The sequence below is a fragment of the Gossypium arboreum genome, chromosome 9 (genome assembly GCF_025698485.1).
Source record: "Gossypium arboreum isolate Shixiya-1 chromosome 9, ASM2569848v2, whole genome shotgun sequence".
Taxonomy (NCBI): domain Eukaryota; kingdom Viridiplantae; phylum Streptophyta; class Magnoliopsida; order Malvales; family Malvaceae; genus Gossypium; species Gossypium arboreum.
In genome coordinates, this window is record NC_069078.1 from 81,509,862 (window position 1) to 81,525,176 (window position 15,315).

A 15,315-nucleotide genomic window follows, 5' to 3' on the forward strand; every position below is an offset into this window, starting at 1 on the left:
AATATATTTAGCAAGATAATAATAAAGGCCACTTATTTAGCAAAATAATCGACTACATGCAAAGTCGGTCCGGACCTCCACATGCCGGTTTCACTATATAATGACTAAAGTCAAAGTTCTCCAACCAATCAAAATTTAATAAAAACCTTCAAAACTTATCACCACCCTTGTTCCTTCAGCCATAGCACTTTTATGGCTTGATTCCTGTCGAAACCATTTTTTTGAAAAAAAAAATAGGGATCGACTTTGGTTTTGAAAGTGAAAATTAAAACGGGAATCGCCACCGACCTTTATAGGGTGTGATCGGATCACCCTTGTTTTAATAAAACATTTTAGTTTACTAAAACGACATTTTGGTCTACGAAATTTGAGAAAACGGGTTCGGGAGTCGGTTACGTACGAGGAAGGATTAGCACCCTCGTAACGCCCAAAATTGGTACCTAATTGATTAATTAATGTCTTAATATCGAAAATTGAAAAGATTTAAAACAAATTTGGAAATACGATCCCTTTTTATGAATGTTTAGCTAACTTGAAGTAGATATTAAGATCCTCTTGTTTCGAAGGAGTAAAATATCACATCCAACACGTAGGACACGACATTTCCAACCTTCGATGCCCAAAATCATCTCATGATTTCCAAAACTCATGCATTGAAATTTGCACCCTCGTAACGCCCAAAATTAGTACCTAATTGATTAATTAATGTCTTAATATCGAAAATTGAAAAGATTTAAAACAAATTTGGAAATACGATCCCTTTTTATGAATGTTTAGCTAACTTGAAGTGGATATTAAGATTCTCTTGTTTTGAAGGAGTAAAATATCACATCCAACACGTAGGACACGACATTTCCAACCTTCGATGCCCAAAATCATCTCATGATTTCCAAAACTCATGCATTGAAATTTTAAAAGGATATCCGTTTATTTGGTCAAATGATAAATCGAAACCCAACACGTAGGGCACGATTTCTCAAATTTCCAAATACGGAATATTGCTTTACTTTAGAGAATTTCTTTTTATGACGTGATAGCAAGTATGAAATTTAAAACGATGTGTATTTATTTTGTTTGGAATAAGGTAAAATGATCCGTATTGGATAAATATGTTGAAGCTTAACACACGACGTGATGACACGAAATAAGAATATAGTAATGTTCATGGAATAATAATGCATGGGTACCATACTATACAAATGAGTGACAATAGTATGAAAATAAGTGAACAAATTATAGTACACACAATGACAATTATCACTCGACGTACATTATTTGAATATTAATAATTAAAGATAAATGAAACGAATAATACGAACAATTAAAAATAAGCAATAAGACGATTCTAGATGAATAACATGTAAGAAAAACGAGCTTGAAATAGACACTACGAAAAATAACCTAAAGTGAATGACAGTAAACAATTAAGCTACAGAATAACGAAATAATATAAATAGAATAGCTTAAAATAATAATTCAAAAATAAAATAAAATTTAAAACTACATATAAAAGTTTAGAATGAATAATATTGTAAAACAAATTATTTAAAATAATTAACACATAGAAGATATGTACAAAAGTTTAACATATGAAATTTTTAGAATTAATGGTAGTAGAAAAATTTATGATAAATAATAAGAAGAAATTAACACAGTTATCATATGAAATGATAATACTAAATAAATATATAAGAATGCAAAATGATATGTACATATTCATATATTATTTTAGAATACAAAGATGTACATAAGAATTTTAAAATAATACATGTAATATTTTAAGAGAAATAACATTTATAAAATATTTAAAATTGATAATAATTTAAAAACCACGATGTGTTAAAAAAATAGAAATAATAATAATCGTAATAATGATGTAAATAAATACAAAAGAAAATATATAACAAAATCAATATATGATTAATTAGTTTAATAATGCGATGATAGCAATAGTAATGATATTATGATAATAATAAAGTAGAAAATAATAATAATAATAAATAATAATAATAATAATAATGAAAATGAAACGTGACGACAATGCGCGAATAATGATAGAATTAGGAATAATAATAACCACAACAATGTAAATAATAATATGAAGAGAAAAAGATAGAAAATAGAACATGCATAATATATAAAAATGACAAACGTGAAAGTATCGAGAAAAAAAGTGACAATGAATAATATAATAATGATAATAGTAAATTTTGGACTAAATAAGAGATTATAAACAATTATATTTTAAAAGAACCTATATAATAATAATAAACAAGTAACTAGCTAAATAATAGATAAATGGAATAAGAGTATGCATATAAAAACATTTATAAAAGGATACCTATAAAACGAACTATAAAAGATAAATAATTAAGTAAATAAAAATCAAGTAGATTCGATTTTACAAATGAGATGAAACAAACATAAAAAAAATAATACAACCCCTCTTTTTTTAAAAAAAAATTAAGACTAAAAATAAAGTAAAATGAAACAAGAATTAAGCTGACCAATGATAAAAATAAAATCGAAATAAAATATGGAGTATAAATTGCACATGATTAAAAGAAACAAGGCCCAAAGTAAGGCGCGCTAAAAGGACAAGGCCTGAATAGGACAATATTCCTTTTGTCCACATGCCTGTGACTATCAGATGGACCGAAATGGAATAGAGACAAAATTAAAGGGATAAATTAAAAATAAGAAAGAATGAATTTAAAACATTTAAAAATGCGGAAGGATCCATAGTACAAATGAACCACTTTAGCCTTGAAAATAATGCTGTCGTTTCTATGGCCATTTAAGCCATTCTTTTTTCTTTTTTTTTTTTCAGCTTATATTTAAAAAAAAAAGAGGAAAATAGAGGGCCTTTGCCCCCTCTCCTTCTCCCTTTCCTATTTTTCTCCTTTGGCTAAGGTTAGGAAACCCATCATCGCCGCTGTTACCACGGCAACACCACAAGCGATGGTCGACGACGCGAATGGGTGAGGTCATTTAGCCCCTTTTCAAGGCATCCCCGAAGGCTACGCCTTCTCGATCTTCCCCCATTTGGTTCAACCCCGACAACGGAAGAGGAACCCTGGCGACGAAACTTCAGACAATCCCGGTGAGGCCTTCTTCCTTTTTCTTTTTAATTGATCTTATGTCTGCCTCCTTTTCTTTTAAATGAGTTTGTATTCAAATATCAGTAAAAACAAAGTAATGAATAGAACGCGAAAAAGTATATCGAGATCAACCTTAGATATTTGTTCTCTTCTTTGATTCAAAATGTACGTGCCCTCTTCCCCCTTTTACAAATGATCGATTTTTACTTTTTAAAGCCGATCTCCCTAAAACATTCGTTTCTTTTTTTTGTTTTTGTTCCTATTTTTTATTTCTTCTTGTCATTCGCGTGCTTTCTTTTGATGTCGTGTTTGTTCTTGTTGCAGGTGCCATGCGACGCGTGAAAGGGGCGACGGTCAGGGGTGTGGTGGCCGAGGTGGCATGCGTGGTGGTGTGCGAGGTGGCCACTGGTTGGCCTGGTGTGCGGCTGAGGCTTGGGGGCTGAGTTTTTTTTGCTGCTGAAAATGTTTAGTTTGTTGGGCTAGGTGGCCTTTAGGGTTTTGTATTATTTGGGTCATTGTAATTGGGTTTGGGCTGTTCAATGTGGAAATTGGGCTTGCTGTTTTTTCTTTTCTTTTTTTTTGTAAAATGGAATTTGTTTTGGGACTTTTATATTTTAGAATTAATTTGGGTTTTTATTTCTTGTTGGCTAGGCCAAAATTGGCTATAACAATTCCAACGGCCAGATAGAAAATACCGACCGACTAGAGCTCTTCGTGGGTTAAGTCACTCGTTGATGCTTAAAGGTAGGTTTGAAAAATAGGAAGGATAAATATATAATACTTGAAAATGAGTTTGGGTAAAATTTAATTTTCATTTTCTATATGAGTTAACTTCGAGTAAGATTTTTTGGTTCGAGTGTAACCCAACTCAGGTTGAATATATTATATTATAAAAATAAAGTTATATTAATTATGTATATTAAATAGGGTTAAATATAAAATTGGTATTCAAACTTATCCATCTTTTCTAGATTGATAATTATGATTTTTTTTGTCTCAAATTGGTACTCGAATTTTTTTCCATCTTGTACCTCTTTTTCTTTTTTATTTTCCCTCCTTTTTCCCTTTTTCTTTTTCCTTTTTTTTGGCCTTGCTTTTACACTTCTTCATATTTATTCTTTCTTTCTTTTGTCAAGAACCCTAAAATCACCACCAAAATCACATATTTCCTTTCCTTTTCCTCCCCATTTTCTAATCACCATCAACCAACCCCCACCATTTCTCTTCCCCTTTTCAAACTAACCCACAAAGATGGCTCTCCTCTATTTTTTTCTTTTGTCAATTTCCTTTTACATTCATATCCTTCTTCATTGGCTTGGGTTTCTCATTTTTTTTCCCTTTAATATTTCATCAATTTTATTAGCAGTCATTTTTTGAGTTGAAGGTGTTTTCTATTCCAGAAAGCATTTTTCCCCTTATGTTCCAATATTACTGAAGAACTCTTATTAGGCATTATTCGAATCTTGGCAAAGATAAATTAAACAAACACAAGCAAACAAGAAATCTGAAAAGAGAGTTCTCGGAAGGTAAATTAAATGTTATAATATTAATCATCTCATCATATTATTAAAACTCGAAAAGAAAATGAAACTCAAAATTGGGAACTTTCACCTATCAATTTAAAACTCAAAATCAATTAATCACTGTCTCCTTTCACTTTACACTAACTCCAAAGAGAATATCAACAGATTGGTATTTGTTGCGGCGTAGTGATGTTGTGGCCACTATTTTGACGGCGTTGTCCGTCACTGCTAAGGGAGGAAGAAAAAAAGGAGAAGAATATACAACAAAAAAAATGCCAAGTGTCATAATCTTATTCTACCACTTGTTTTGAACTTAACGGCATTAGGCTCGAGTACTAGTTAGTTTATGGAAAAAAAGTTTGGGTACCAATTTTATATTTAACCTATTAAATAATAATTATATATATTTACATTTAATCACTAACCCAATAATAATTAAACCCATTATCTGAAACCCAAAAAAACCTACTCAACAAAAAATATAAAATTTTAAAATTTGTATTTAATACAATACAATATTTATTATATTTGTTTTTTTTAATATAATAAAACATTTATTATACTTATGCTAGTATATTTTAATACAAATACTTATTTGATGTATTTTTAAGGCTTAACGAAAAATTTGGCCAGTAACATTAACAGGTTTTGTCAAAATGACCCTAGTTGTATTTTTTAGCTTTTTTTTACCATCAACCTTTATTTTTTTTTCCAATTGATTTTTTAACAGATTTAATGAAAGTGCCATTAAAAGTTAACGAGATGATATGAAATATTTTTAATGAGATGTAGTTTGTTACTTAGATAACCCAATAAAATAATTATATGTAAAAATAATTAAATAATTCATAAAGTTAAAAAATAACTCTTAATTTAAAAAATAAACGTAATTATCTAAAAAGTTTCAAAATGAATGCATACATTCAGTGTTTTCAGTTTGATTTATTAATTATGTTTTTGAAATCTCTCAATAAATAAACGTATGCATTTATTTTGAAACATTTTTAGATAATTATGTTTATGTTCTTTAATTATGAGTTATATTTTAATTTCATGTATGATTTATTTTATTATTTTTACATGTAATTATCTTATTAGATTATCTAAGTAATGAATTACATCTCATTAAAAATATTTCACATCATCCTCGTTATTTTTTTTAACAGTGCTTTCATCAAAATTGCTAGAAAAAGAATTCGCAAAAAAAATAAAATAAAGGTTGATAGCAAAAAAAGGCTAAAAAAAATTAATGTCATTTTGACAAAACATGTATAATTTAGTGGCCAAATCCTATTTTTAATGTGTTAAAATTGTTTATTTTAGTATTTTTAATGCATTTAGTGTATTATATATATATATATATTTAAATTTACTTTTAAATAAAAATTTAATAAAAAATTTAAACGTGTGTGGGCCAAGTTGAGCTCGAGTTTACTTTTTTTGATTTAGATCGAGCTTGGATAAAAAAATAAATCCCTTTTATTATCGAGTTAAGTTCAAATTTGATAATTTAATTTAAATATTTGTATGAACTTGACCCAACTCATAAGTAGATCTATAACATATGCACGAACGAAAACAACAGTTGGTGGAGGGACAACTTCAAGAACCGACGACCGAAAGGATGGAGGGAGAGTTTTTTCTAGGGACTTCAACTTTGACAGAAAAATGAAACTAGGGAATCAAATTATTGGCACCTAATCATGCCTTTAGAGGCATTTAAAGAAAATGCCACAAATACAACGGTGGCATTTTGGTCACCATCTTATTTGTTAAATTATTTATTAATTAAATGAGCCATATTGTTATAATTTAAAGATTTTGCGATGTTTAAACCTAAATCGTTGCTTAATTAATTAAATTAAAATCGAAAAGAAAGAAAATCTATTTATTTAGAAATTTCTTTTATGAAAAACACAATTCCCAAGTACTACGGGAAGCTGCCTTTAAAAGCTAAACAATTAGTGGCCTTTTTTTGTGATTAACGCGGCTAAAAATGCAGTTAGCGGCCTTTTTTTGTGATTGTTGTTAGTAATGAGTTGTTGTCAGCTGTTACAATAGTCAAGTTGTTATCTTAGCTATTAGTTTATATGGTTAGAGTTCGTAATTTGTTATTATGTGCAAGGGTGAAGTCAAAAATATTTTAGAGGGCAAAATTAAATTATCATTTTTACGATAGTAAAAATGTAATTTTATATCTACATTTGTGAAAGTGTATATAAGCATATTGACTCTTGAAGAAGATAATAGAAATCTCAAGTTAAGATTTTTCTTTTCTTTTTTTTCCTATCTTCTTGAGTGTTTTTTATTGAATCTAAACTAGAGGTGTGCATGGGCCCGGTCGGGCCGGGCCCAACTAAAAATTTAGACCCGTTTATTAGGCTCAGGCCCGGCCTGACCAGAAAAAAATAGGCCTAAAATTTTGTCAAGCCCGGCCCGAATAAAATGTTAAAATTGAGTCTAACCTACCTGCCCATATTAATTTTATATTATTTTTATATAATTTTAAAATATATATAAACTATCAAAATACTAAAAACATTAAAATAAATATTTCTCAACAAATTGAAAATAAATTTAAAAAACATGTATACTTAAATAACACTAAAATAGATGCAATTTAACAAGTAAATGCCTCTAAAATAATAACAAAATTAGCAAATGTCTTTAAAATAATAAAAAATTAACAATAAAATAAGTTTTATATAATATCCAAACAATAACAAAATAGTAGCAACATAATAGTGAAATAGTAACAAAATAGGAAGAAAATAATAAGAAAATAATATTAAAAAATAGAATTTTTTTTTTCATTTAGTGAATTCAGGCCGGGCCGGCCCCGGGCCAAAAATGCCTTACCTGAGGCTCGGCCCATTTTTTAAACGGGCTTTTTTTCCCCAAGCCTATATTTTTGCCCAAACCCTATCATATTTTGGTGGGCCTTCGGGCCGGGCTGGGTGGCCCGACCCATGCACACCTCTAATCTAAACTATTGTCACCATATGTTAAAATCTACTGTGGCGTTTATGATAAAGCATCATTAAATAATTTTTTAGGGTGGAAAAAAGAACATCGGATCCTAATGTGATGCATTAGCAACGTTTATCTAATATTTGCCTCTAAATTATGCCTGTATAGTAACACATCTATGTAATGTGTATATATAAAGATGCAATATTGCCGCCAAAACAACGTGTTATAGTCAGGGGCAAACCAAAAAAAAGAAAAATTTAAGGGGCCAGGATTAAATTATAATTTTTACAATAGTAAAAATGTAATTTATAAATGATTAAATCAAAATTTTATTATTTTGAGAGAAAGTGCAATTTTATCTTTATTAATTTAAATTTTTAAAGGGCCAAAATAAAAATTAAATTTTAATTTTAGGGGGACGGGGGCCCTTGCTAGCACCCCTAGATTAGACCCTATTTGTAGTCGTTGTTATTTAATGGGTTGTGATGTCGTTTTAATGGGTCACCCTATTATTATTTTTTATTGTATTATTGTTTTACTTACAAATTGTTTAAATTAATTTTGGCCATCGATATTTTTTAAGTTACGATAACTTGTTGATGTTATCAAATTGTTACATTTTATTCACTAATGGTGAGTTTGGATGGGCGGTGCGTTTGACTGTAGTTAGTGCAAAAACAGCGGTGGCGGTGAGATTAGATACTGTAACAATACTGTAGCGTGAGACAAAAAGTAAGCTAAACGCACCGCACCGCAGCCAATCGCCCATCCAAACTAGCTATAAGTCATTAATTGTCGTTAAAGGTATAAGAAACTAACATGATACGTTATATCATTATTTCATTTGAGCATTTTAGGTCAATTTGTAAAACCAATTCCTATTATTTTTTTAAAATTTTATTTATTTATTTTATTTATTTATTTATTTATTTTCTTTCTCTTCTCGATACTTCTAATACTAATTATCATGGGAAGTGACTGGGATACTGAATTGTAATTAAACAAATTAATAATAGATATTTTGCTAAAAAACCTTTTGAACAATAATGCATGGTTTCTCTCCCTCCCCTCCCCCCCCCTTCTCTATCTCTCTACAAAATATATGCTAATTTTAAAATAACTAATAATAAATAATGAAACAATAGTTTAAACTTAATTTATATTAACACGAAAATATATATAATATTAAAATAAAAATATATTAAATTGTGAGTAAAATAAAATTTAAATATGTAAATATATCATATTAAGAGTATTAAATATGCTATAATTGTTTACTATTGCATAGTTATTAATCTTGAGTTGATATTGAGTTAATTTGTGTCACAAAATCAATAAATAACATTATCAATATATATAATTGATAGATATAATAAAATATGTACTATACAATTAAGATACAATTCTATAAATATTATATTAAAATAAAATTTTAATCGAGTGATAAAATTAATATTTTATTTAAGTAAATAATATGCATTCAATTTTGAAATATTAAAATTTTTAAATAAAACAACTAAAATACAATAGAATAACAACTAGGGAATAAGAAATTAGAGCTGATGTTGTAACCTTTTAAAGTTTAAAAACCGAAACCTAATCTAAACATTTACGGGCGACTAAATCTATAGTTTAACCAAAAATATTGGTAGACGAGCCTTTATTGAAACAAAATGTAACAGACTGGGTTTTAAACCCACCCGCCCCCTCATTGTCAAGAAAACCCTTGTTTCCCGGAAATACAAATAAAATAACACTTTTCAACTCATTACTTTTCCAAACACTGCTCACTCCCTCCATTTTCCTGTTTATGTATATACTGTTAGTTCTGAAGCCTCTTCCCGACGGCGGCCATGGTTACTTCCAGTGATGTTCAAGAGATCGTATCTAAGCTGTCCTCCGATAAAGCTAAAGCCCGCGAAGTAAAACCCTTTCACTCTCTACTTTCTTCTCCCGAATACAATCGGATTGGAATTTTGTTTCTATTTCCTTTCCTTTCGGTTTTGGTGACCATTGAATGTACTGTTTATTTTCGAAGCTCCAATTTTCGTGCCTAAACAATCAAAACAAAAGTAATGAAAATACTATTTAAGGTTTTCTTGGTTTAACGACTCAAAAATGACAATGGTATTACCTTCAGGATTTCTTTTTTAATACTTTCTTACATATTACATGGAACTAAAAATGAAATTATTTCTCACATTTTCTAAGAGATGATCAAAGAAATTCGGTCTCCTATTTTTATTTTGACACTGAAAAAGAATAGTAGAAACATTTGGATTTTTAAACAATGTGCTTATATTGTTGTTTATGTGTTTACTCGATAACTAACTGAAATTCTTTTCGTTTATTATTATTATTATTATTATTATTATTATTTTGCATTTTCAGGACGGAATAAAGTTGCTGACTATGTGGTTAGAGGGAGAAAGATCTATCGGATTTTGTAAAGTTATAGGACAGAATACTGCAAAACTTAAACCAAACGAGATTCCTCAGTGTAAGATCGATGTCTGTTTGTTTGCTTGTAACTTTGGCATGCATTCTTTAGGTGTTTTATTAAAACATCATCCGAATGGAATTGACATTGGTTATATTGTTATCTGCAGCGGAAACATGGCCATTTCTTATTAAGTTGCTTACACAGTGTGTATCATTGGAGATATCAACAAGCAAGCGGCGACCACCTAAGTTAATTTTTGCAAAAACTCTTCGAACTGCCATTCAACGTGCAGAAGATACTAAGTTTCCTGGTTAGTGACTGATTCGCTTGGTTCCTTATGATTTATATAAGATAAAAATATTTAGTTGCATCCTTGTGTTATCGATAGCTGGGTAGTCTTGGTTTCCTTTACCTTAACTGCAGGGTTGTGGTTTTCAGCCAGGTTAATAGACTCTAGGGGATTTCTTGGTGAGTAAAATCCTTCTTGTTAATGCCAGCCGATTAATACATGGCCATCTCAACCAAAAGTAGAAAATTGTAAAACTACTTTTCAAATAGCTAGTAGCCACTGAAAACAAAGTTCAAAAGTTAGTCCTAGGACTTCAGCTGTTAAAGCCCATGCTACTTCGTAATTTTGAAAGTCCACATTGGTAGACTAGCTAAAAGGCTTGTGCAGGTTCCCAGCAATTTGTGCTTTCACGTATCATCAAAGCTCATATTGATACATCATACATTTTTCTTTCAGGAAATGTGTATCCATTGTTGTCTGTGGTTAAAACACTTTTTAGTCACATACTGGATGTGATAAACAATGTTCCAAGCTTTCAATCTGAATATGGGATTATATTACGACACCTTTTGCTGGTCAAAGAGTATCGATTTCATATGAGGAAGAACGTTTACTCTGGTGAGTTTAATACTGTTTATATTGCATTTGCAGGCACATATCTTTTCCTGTTTTTATGCTGGCAATCCTTGTTTGGAACTGTTTAGTCTTCTCAATTTTATTTCAAGACTTTTTGGCCAGGTCTTATGGTTTTCTACTTGGAAAAGGTGGCAACAACATTGACAGAGAAAAATAACACCCAATATAGTCAGAAAGAGGAGATCTTTCGCAGCATCCTAGCCCTTCATTCTCTTCTAGAAAATCCTGCTGGAGATTTCCCAGATCACCTTAGGGAAGACATCGTGAAGGGGTTTGTTAAGATATTTTCTTATATAAGGTATACCATTGTTGGGACCTGCATGCTTTCATTTTTATTTTGCCTTCTTCTGCTGCTTTTAATCATTCTCTGTAGTGATTGCTGAAAGTGATCTAATAGCTTCTGCTTTCCCTTGCTGCACATGTTCAGGGATGAGGGAAAAGTTTCTCGCAAGCTAATTGAGTGTATTAATACATACTTGTTAAAGGATGGTCCAAATTTGAGTTGTCAGTCCTTAGAGATCCATAATGCAGTACAGCAATTTGTTTTTCGCTGTTGGCTGATGACACATGATAAGGGTCTTAAGGTTAACACTTATTCCAATTTTTAAGTTAAACTTGAATTTATGGGTTATATCTTATGTATTTTTTTAATTCTATAGGATGCGCTTGTTCTTTATGCAAGGTTACAACTAAATTTAGTTAGAGGTGTAACTGAGGGAAGTTTATTGGTTGAACAACTCTTGGATGTCATATCTAAAGAACTAGATCAAAGCAATTCTTCAATTCCTGGTACTTCATGGTGAGTGTTTTTAATTTTTATCCTATTCCTATTCTGCCCCACCTCCCCTTTTTTTTACTGCCTGTTGCTTCGTTTTTTATGGATTTTCATACAAGAAACTTTAGGAGAGATGGAACCAAGGATGATAAGTTTGGAACCTTGAGTAGTTCTCAGCAACATTTGGTGGAGCTTGCAGCACTTGTATTGTATCGGGTATTCTGTTCTCATGCCTAGTATCTAATAGCTATTTTTTTTACTAGAATTGATTCTGTGCTACACTCTTAAAAGTATCTATGTTTTGATATAATAATTTCAATTTGCTGCATATCTTGTGTTGAATTGTGCATTTGATTTTTGAGTTCGGGTGGTGTTCATATAAATTTGACTAATTATTTGTTGAAATTGGCAGTTTTAGTGGTCGAATTCTTTAAAATTTAATGGCTTAGTCTTTCTTAATGTGATATGATAGGCATGTGCAACTACAAGCAGAGCAACATCAAATGAAAAACGTGTTAAAAGAGAGAGTACAGCTGCCCGTTTGAAGGAGGAGCTTGTAAAAGGAAAATGGTTATGGTATGTTTAACCAGGAAAAGAAGTACTTTTATACCACATATTGAGTGATTTACTATTTGATTACTCTTCCTTTGTTAAGTTCCATGTTATATCTCCAATGTATCACATGTTATCCCAGTGAAGCCTTTCTGAGCTTGTTTTATTCTATGCCATTTCTTTTTAGTAGGGAGGTAAATGAATTGAGCTTGAACGAACCTACCTTTGTTCATGTTCATTTGTTTATTTTTAGGCTCGTTTGTCTTCAGTTTGTGGTCGTTCATTTAAAATTTTGTTTGTTCATTTCATTTGTCTAAATTAAATGAACTTGTTCCTGAACATTAAATGACCACGTTCATGAATAATTAACAATTTTGTTCATGAACAATAAATAAACAAATTTAAACGAACAAAAAATAAGCATATTGCTTATTTTTAGATGTAAAAGAATCAAACATAAATGATAATTATATTATAAATAAATTAAACCCAAAACAATAATAATATTAGTTTTATGTTTGTAAAATATGGGTTACAATCATATCTAATTATTCTCGATATGGTCATGGTCAATATTTTTGCTAAATCTCTATGAATTGCTAGCTTATGCTTATCTTCTCAATGGTGCTGGAAGTTCCTCTTATTCTGTTTTCTATGTAATCATTTTTGTTAAGTTGAGCTGCATGGGTGTTACTGCAGGAATGTGACATTTTGTTATCTCATTCGTAATTACTACACTCGCATCAGTAAGGATCTTTTTATCTACTGGTTTGAAGGCATTTGTGCAAGCTTTGAAAGGTATAATCAGACAATTTTTTGTAAACCTTATCTTAATTGTTTGGGTAGCTTTTTTGACGTCCCTTTCTTTTTGGGTGCATATTGATACATGAAAAAGTTGTGCCTTCATGTGGTTTCCTTATCATTGTTACTGATCCTTGAAAGTAGTCCGGAACATTGGGAAAATTTACTCGCATTATTGTCATAACAGGTTCAATACAGGCATACAAGCACGATCAAGTTAATGCTTGCATTTATGTATTCATGTGCATAGGGATGCATGCACTTGAAAATTTCTGAAACTTCTGTGCACAACATTATTATATTATTTATTGGACTTGCCTCATGTTATTTCATCATTATGCAAAACATTCCATGTTGTCGTGGAGGTTACACCCTATTTATTGGACTCCATCTTGAAGGTCCCCCAGGTTCATATTCTAGGATGGAGGGGGTGGAGTTTTTGGGTTGGGAGAGGCTACCACCTATTGTATATCTCAAAATTCTCAAGTACAAAAAAAAAAAAAACCTTTCACATTGAGATAAGCTAAAGCCTTCCATGTTCAGGTGTATGCATGCCTATTTAGGAATTTTCTGGTTGATATTCATAGATTACTACAATCTTCAGGATATAATTTGCTGTTTTTTCTTGTATTCTCTTAATACTTGTGAAATATAACCTTGCCCTTGTTATTGTTAATTGTTTTTGTTGGACTAACATGTTTATGCTACAGAATCTTGAATGATGCAAATGTGGAGCATGCATATGATGGTTTACTATGGACTTTGCGGTACACCCTTTTGACTATAAAATTTGGAATTGTTGTTCGCTTTTTTTTTATTGATTCTGTTTATTATTGTCTTCAAAATTGTCATATTCAATGGTTGATTTATTAATGTCTCTTGGATTTAAGATTCAACTTTTCCTTTGAGCTTAAAATTGTTGTTACATGCATTAAAGGAGTCTGCAGGAACTCTCATTGATGGAGCTGCCTTCAAATGCTCAAGTGGAGATTTCACTGAGGTCATCTCTTACCTCAAAAGAGGTACATTTTTCTTAGTACTCTTTCTTTTGGGATAGTTTTCTGTAATTTGACATATGCATGTTTCGCTTATTGATGTATTAAAAAAACAGATACACATAATTTTAGGTTGGCTTATATATTGGATTTTGGTGTCTACTCCTGGCCCTATGGCTTGTTTGTGTTAGTTGTTGTTACTGTTATCTCACATATTTCAAGTTCAAAATTAGATGTTACGTTATATCTAAGTCCGGCTTTTTAACCTTGCTAGTAGGCTTTGATTTTGGTTGGATGTTTAATGGTTGTTACCTCGTTTTTGTTTTCTTGGCCTTTATTTGTTCCCCATTCATTAGAATTGCTTGTTCCTTAGTATTAGGTCGTAGGCGGGGAGTGGTAAGGTGTGTTATTTCATGTTGTTTACAATTAGTATTGTTATGGTTTTAAATTCAGGTTAGATTTCATCTATTGTCAATCAGTATTAGGTTGGATACTTAATAGGTTGTAGGCATTGAATTGGGTTTTGCTGCCTCAAAGTAACATGCATTTGGAGTTGTAGAGCTTAACTAAGACTATCTTTTTGTGGCTGGTTATGTCTCAAATAGAATTTGTTTCTTGAATTTAAGATTTTTGAAAAGCTGAACTAGAGGAGTTTTCCCACAAATATGTGCTGTTTTCATCTGCCATGAGTTATATATATAATTTGAGTTTTTCATGCTGCAGTTTTCATAATAGTAGAGCTTGTCAAGATTAGCCTTAAATGGTTTATGCTAACATTGTCAATGTTTAGAATTATCTAATGGAACCACTATAAAAGTAAGAAAATATCAAAATGATTGAAAAGAACATCACCAGAGAGATATAGCTGAATATTTTCTGACTTTCTATATAGGAACTACTATTGTACAATGCACATTAATTAATTATTCCATATTATTGAAAAATTGCATTTACATTTGACTTATTCTTCTTCTTAATGCATTAATACTACGCTATGATCAAAGTACTAGAAGAGGCTTGATTCTGAATAATTGTAGGCATAATGGACATCCCATGTAGGCATAATGGACGTTACATGCAATATGGACTTTGTATAGTACATATAAGACACCTATCACAGGGGGAACTATGATGGGGTAGTGCTTGCTCTGATACCATGTGGAAGTAGCGATAGAAACAATGCTTTGTGTTTATTTGATGTAAGTGTACAAATAGCCTGGAGAGGCC

General features: G+C 30.7%; 1 protein-coding gene and 1 long non-coding RNA gene across 3 annotated transcripts in view; both read left to right on the plus strand.

The window, feature by feature from the left end:
- Nucleotides 1-2,832: 2,832 nt before the first annotated feature.
- LOC128280889 (uncharacterized) lies at nt 2,833-3,759 on the plus strand. Its single transcript, XR_008271085.1, has 2 exons — nt 2,833-3,103; nt 3,426-3,759. It is a non-coding gene; the product is annotated as an uncharacterized LOC128280889 (long non-coding RNA).
- Nucleotides 3,760-9,206: 5,447 nt separating this feature from the next.
- The window catches only part of LOC108456394 (serine/threonine-protein kinase ATM), a 55,626-nt gene continuing 49,517 nt past the window's right edge, over nt 9,207-15,315 (plus strand). The window contains exons 1-12 of one of the 2 annotated variants that reach the window (XM_053018734.1): nt 9,207-9,519; nt 9,989-10,097; nt 10,207-10,350; nt 10,786-10,947; nt 11,068-11,263; nt 11,393-11,549; nt 11,625-11,764; nt 11,869-11,956; nt 12,213-12,316; nt 12,992-13,090; nt 13,804-13,860; nt 14,031-14,115. In XM_053018734.1, coding sequence (XP_052874694.1) covers nt 9,451-9,519; nt 9,989-10,097; nt 10,207-10,350; nt 10,786-10,947; nt 11,068-11,263; nt 11,393-11,549; nt 11,625-11,764; nt 11,869-11,956; nt 12,213-12,316; nt 12,992-13,090; nt 13,804-13,860; nt 14,031-14,115 — 1,410 coding nt within the window. In that variant the 5' untranslated portion in view covers nt 9,207-9,450. Of the gene's footprint in view, nt 9,520-9,988; nt 10,098-10,206; nt 10,351-10,785; nt 10,948-11,054; nt 11,264-11,392; nt 11,550-11,624; nt 11,765-11,868; nt 11,957-12,212; nt 12,317-12,991; nt 13,091-13,803; nt 13,861-14,030; nt 14,116-15,315 lie in introns of those variants that run through there. The other variant, XM_053018735.1, reaches the window with a different exon arrangement.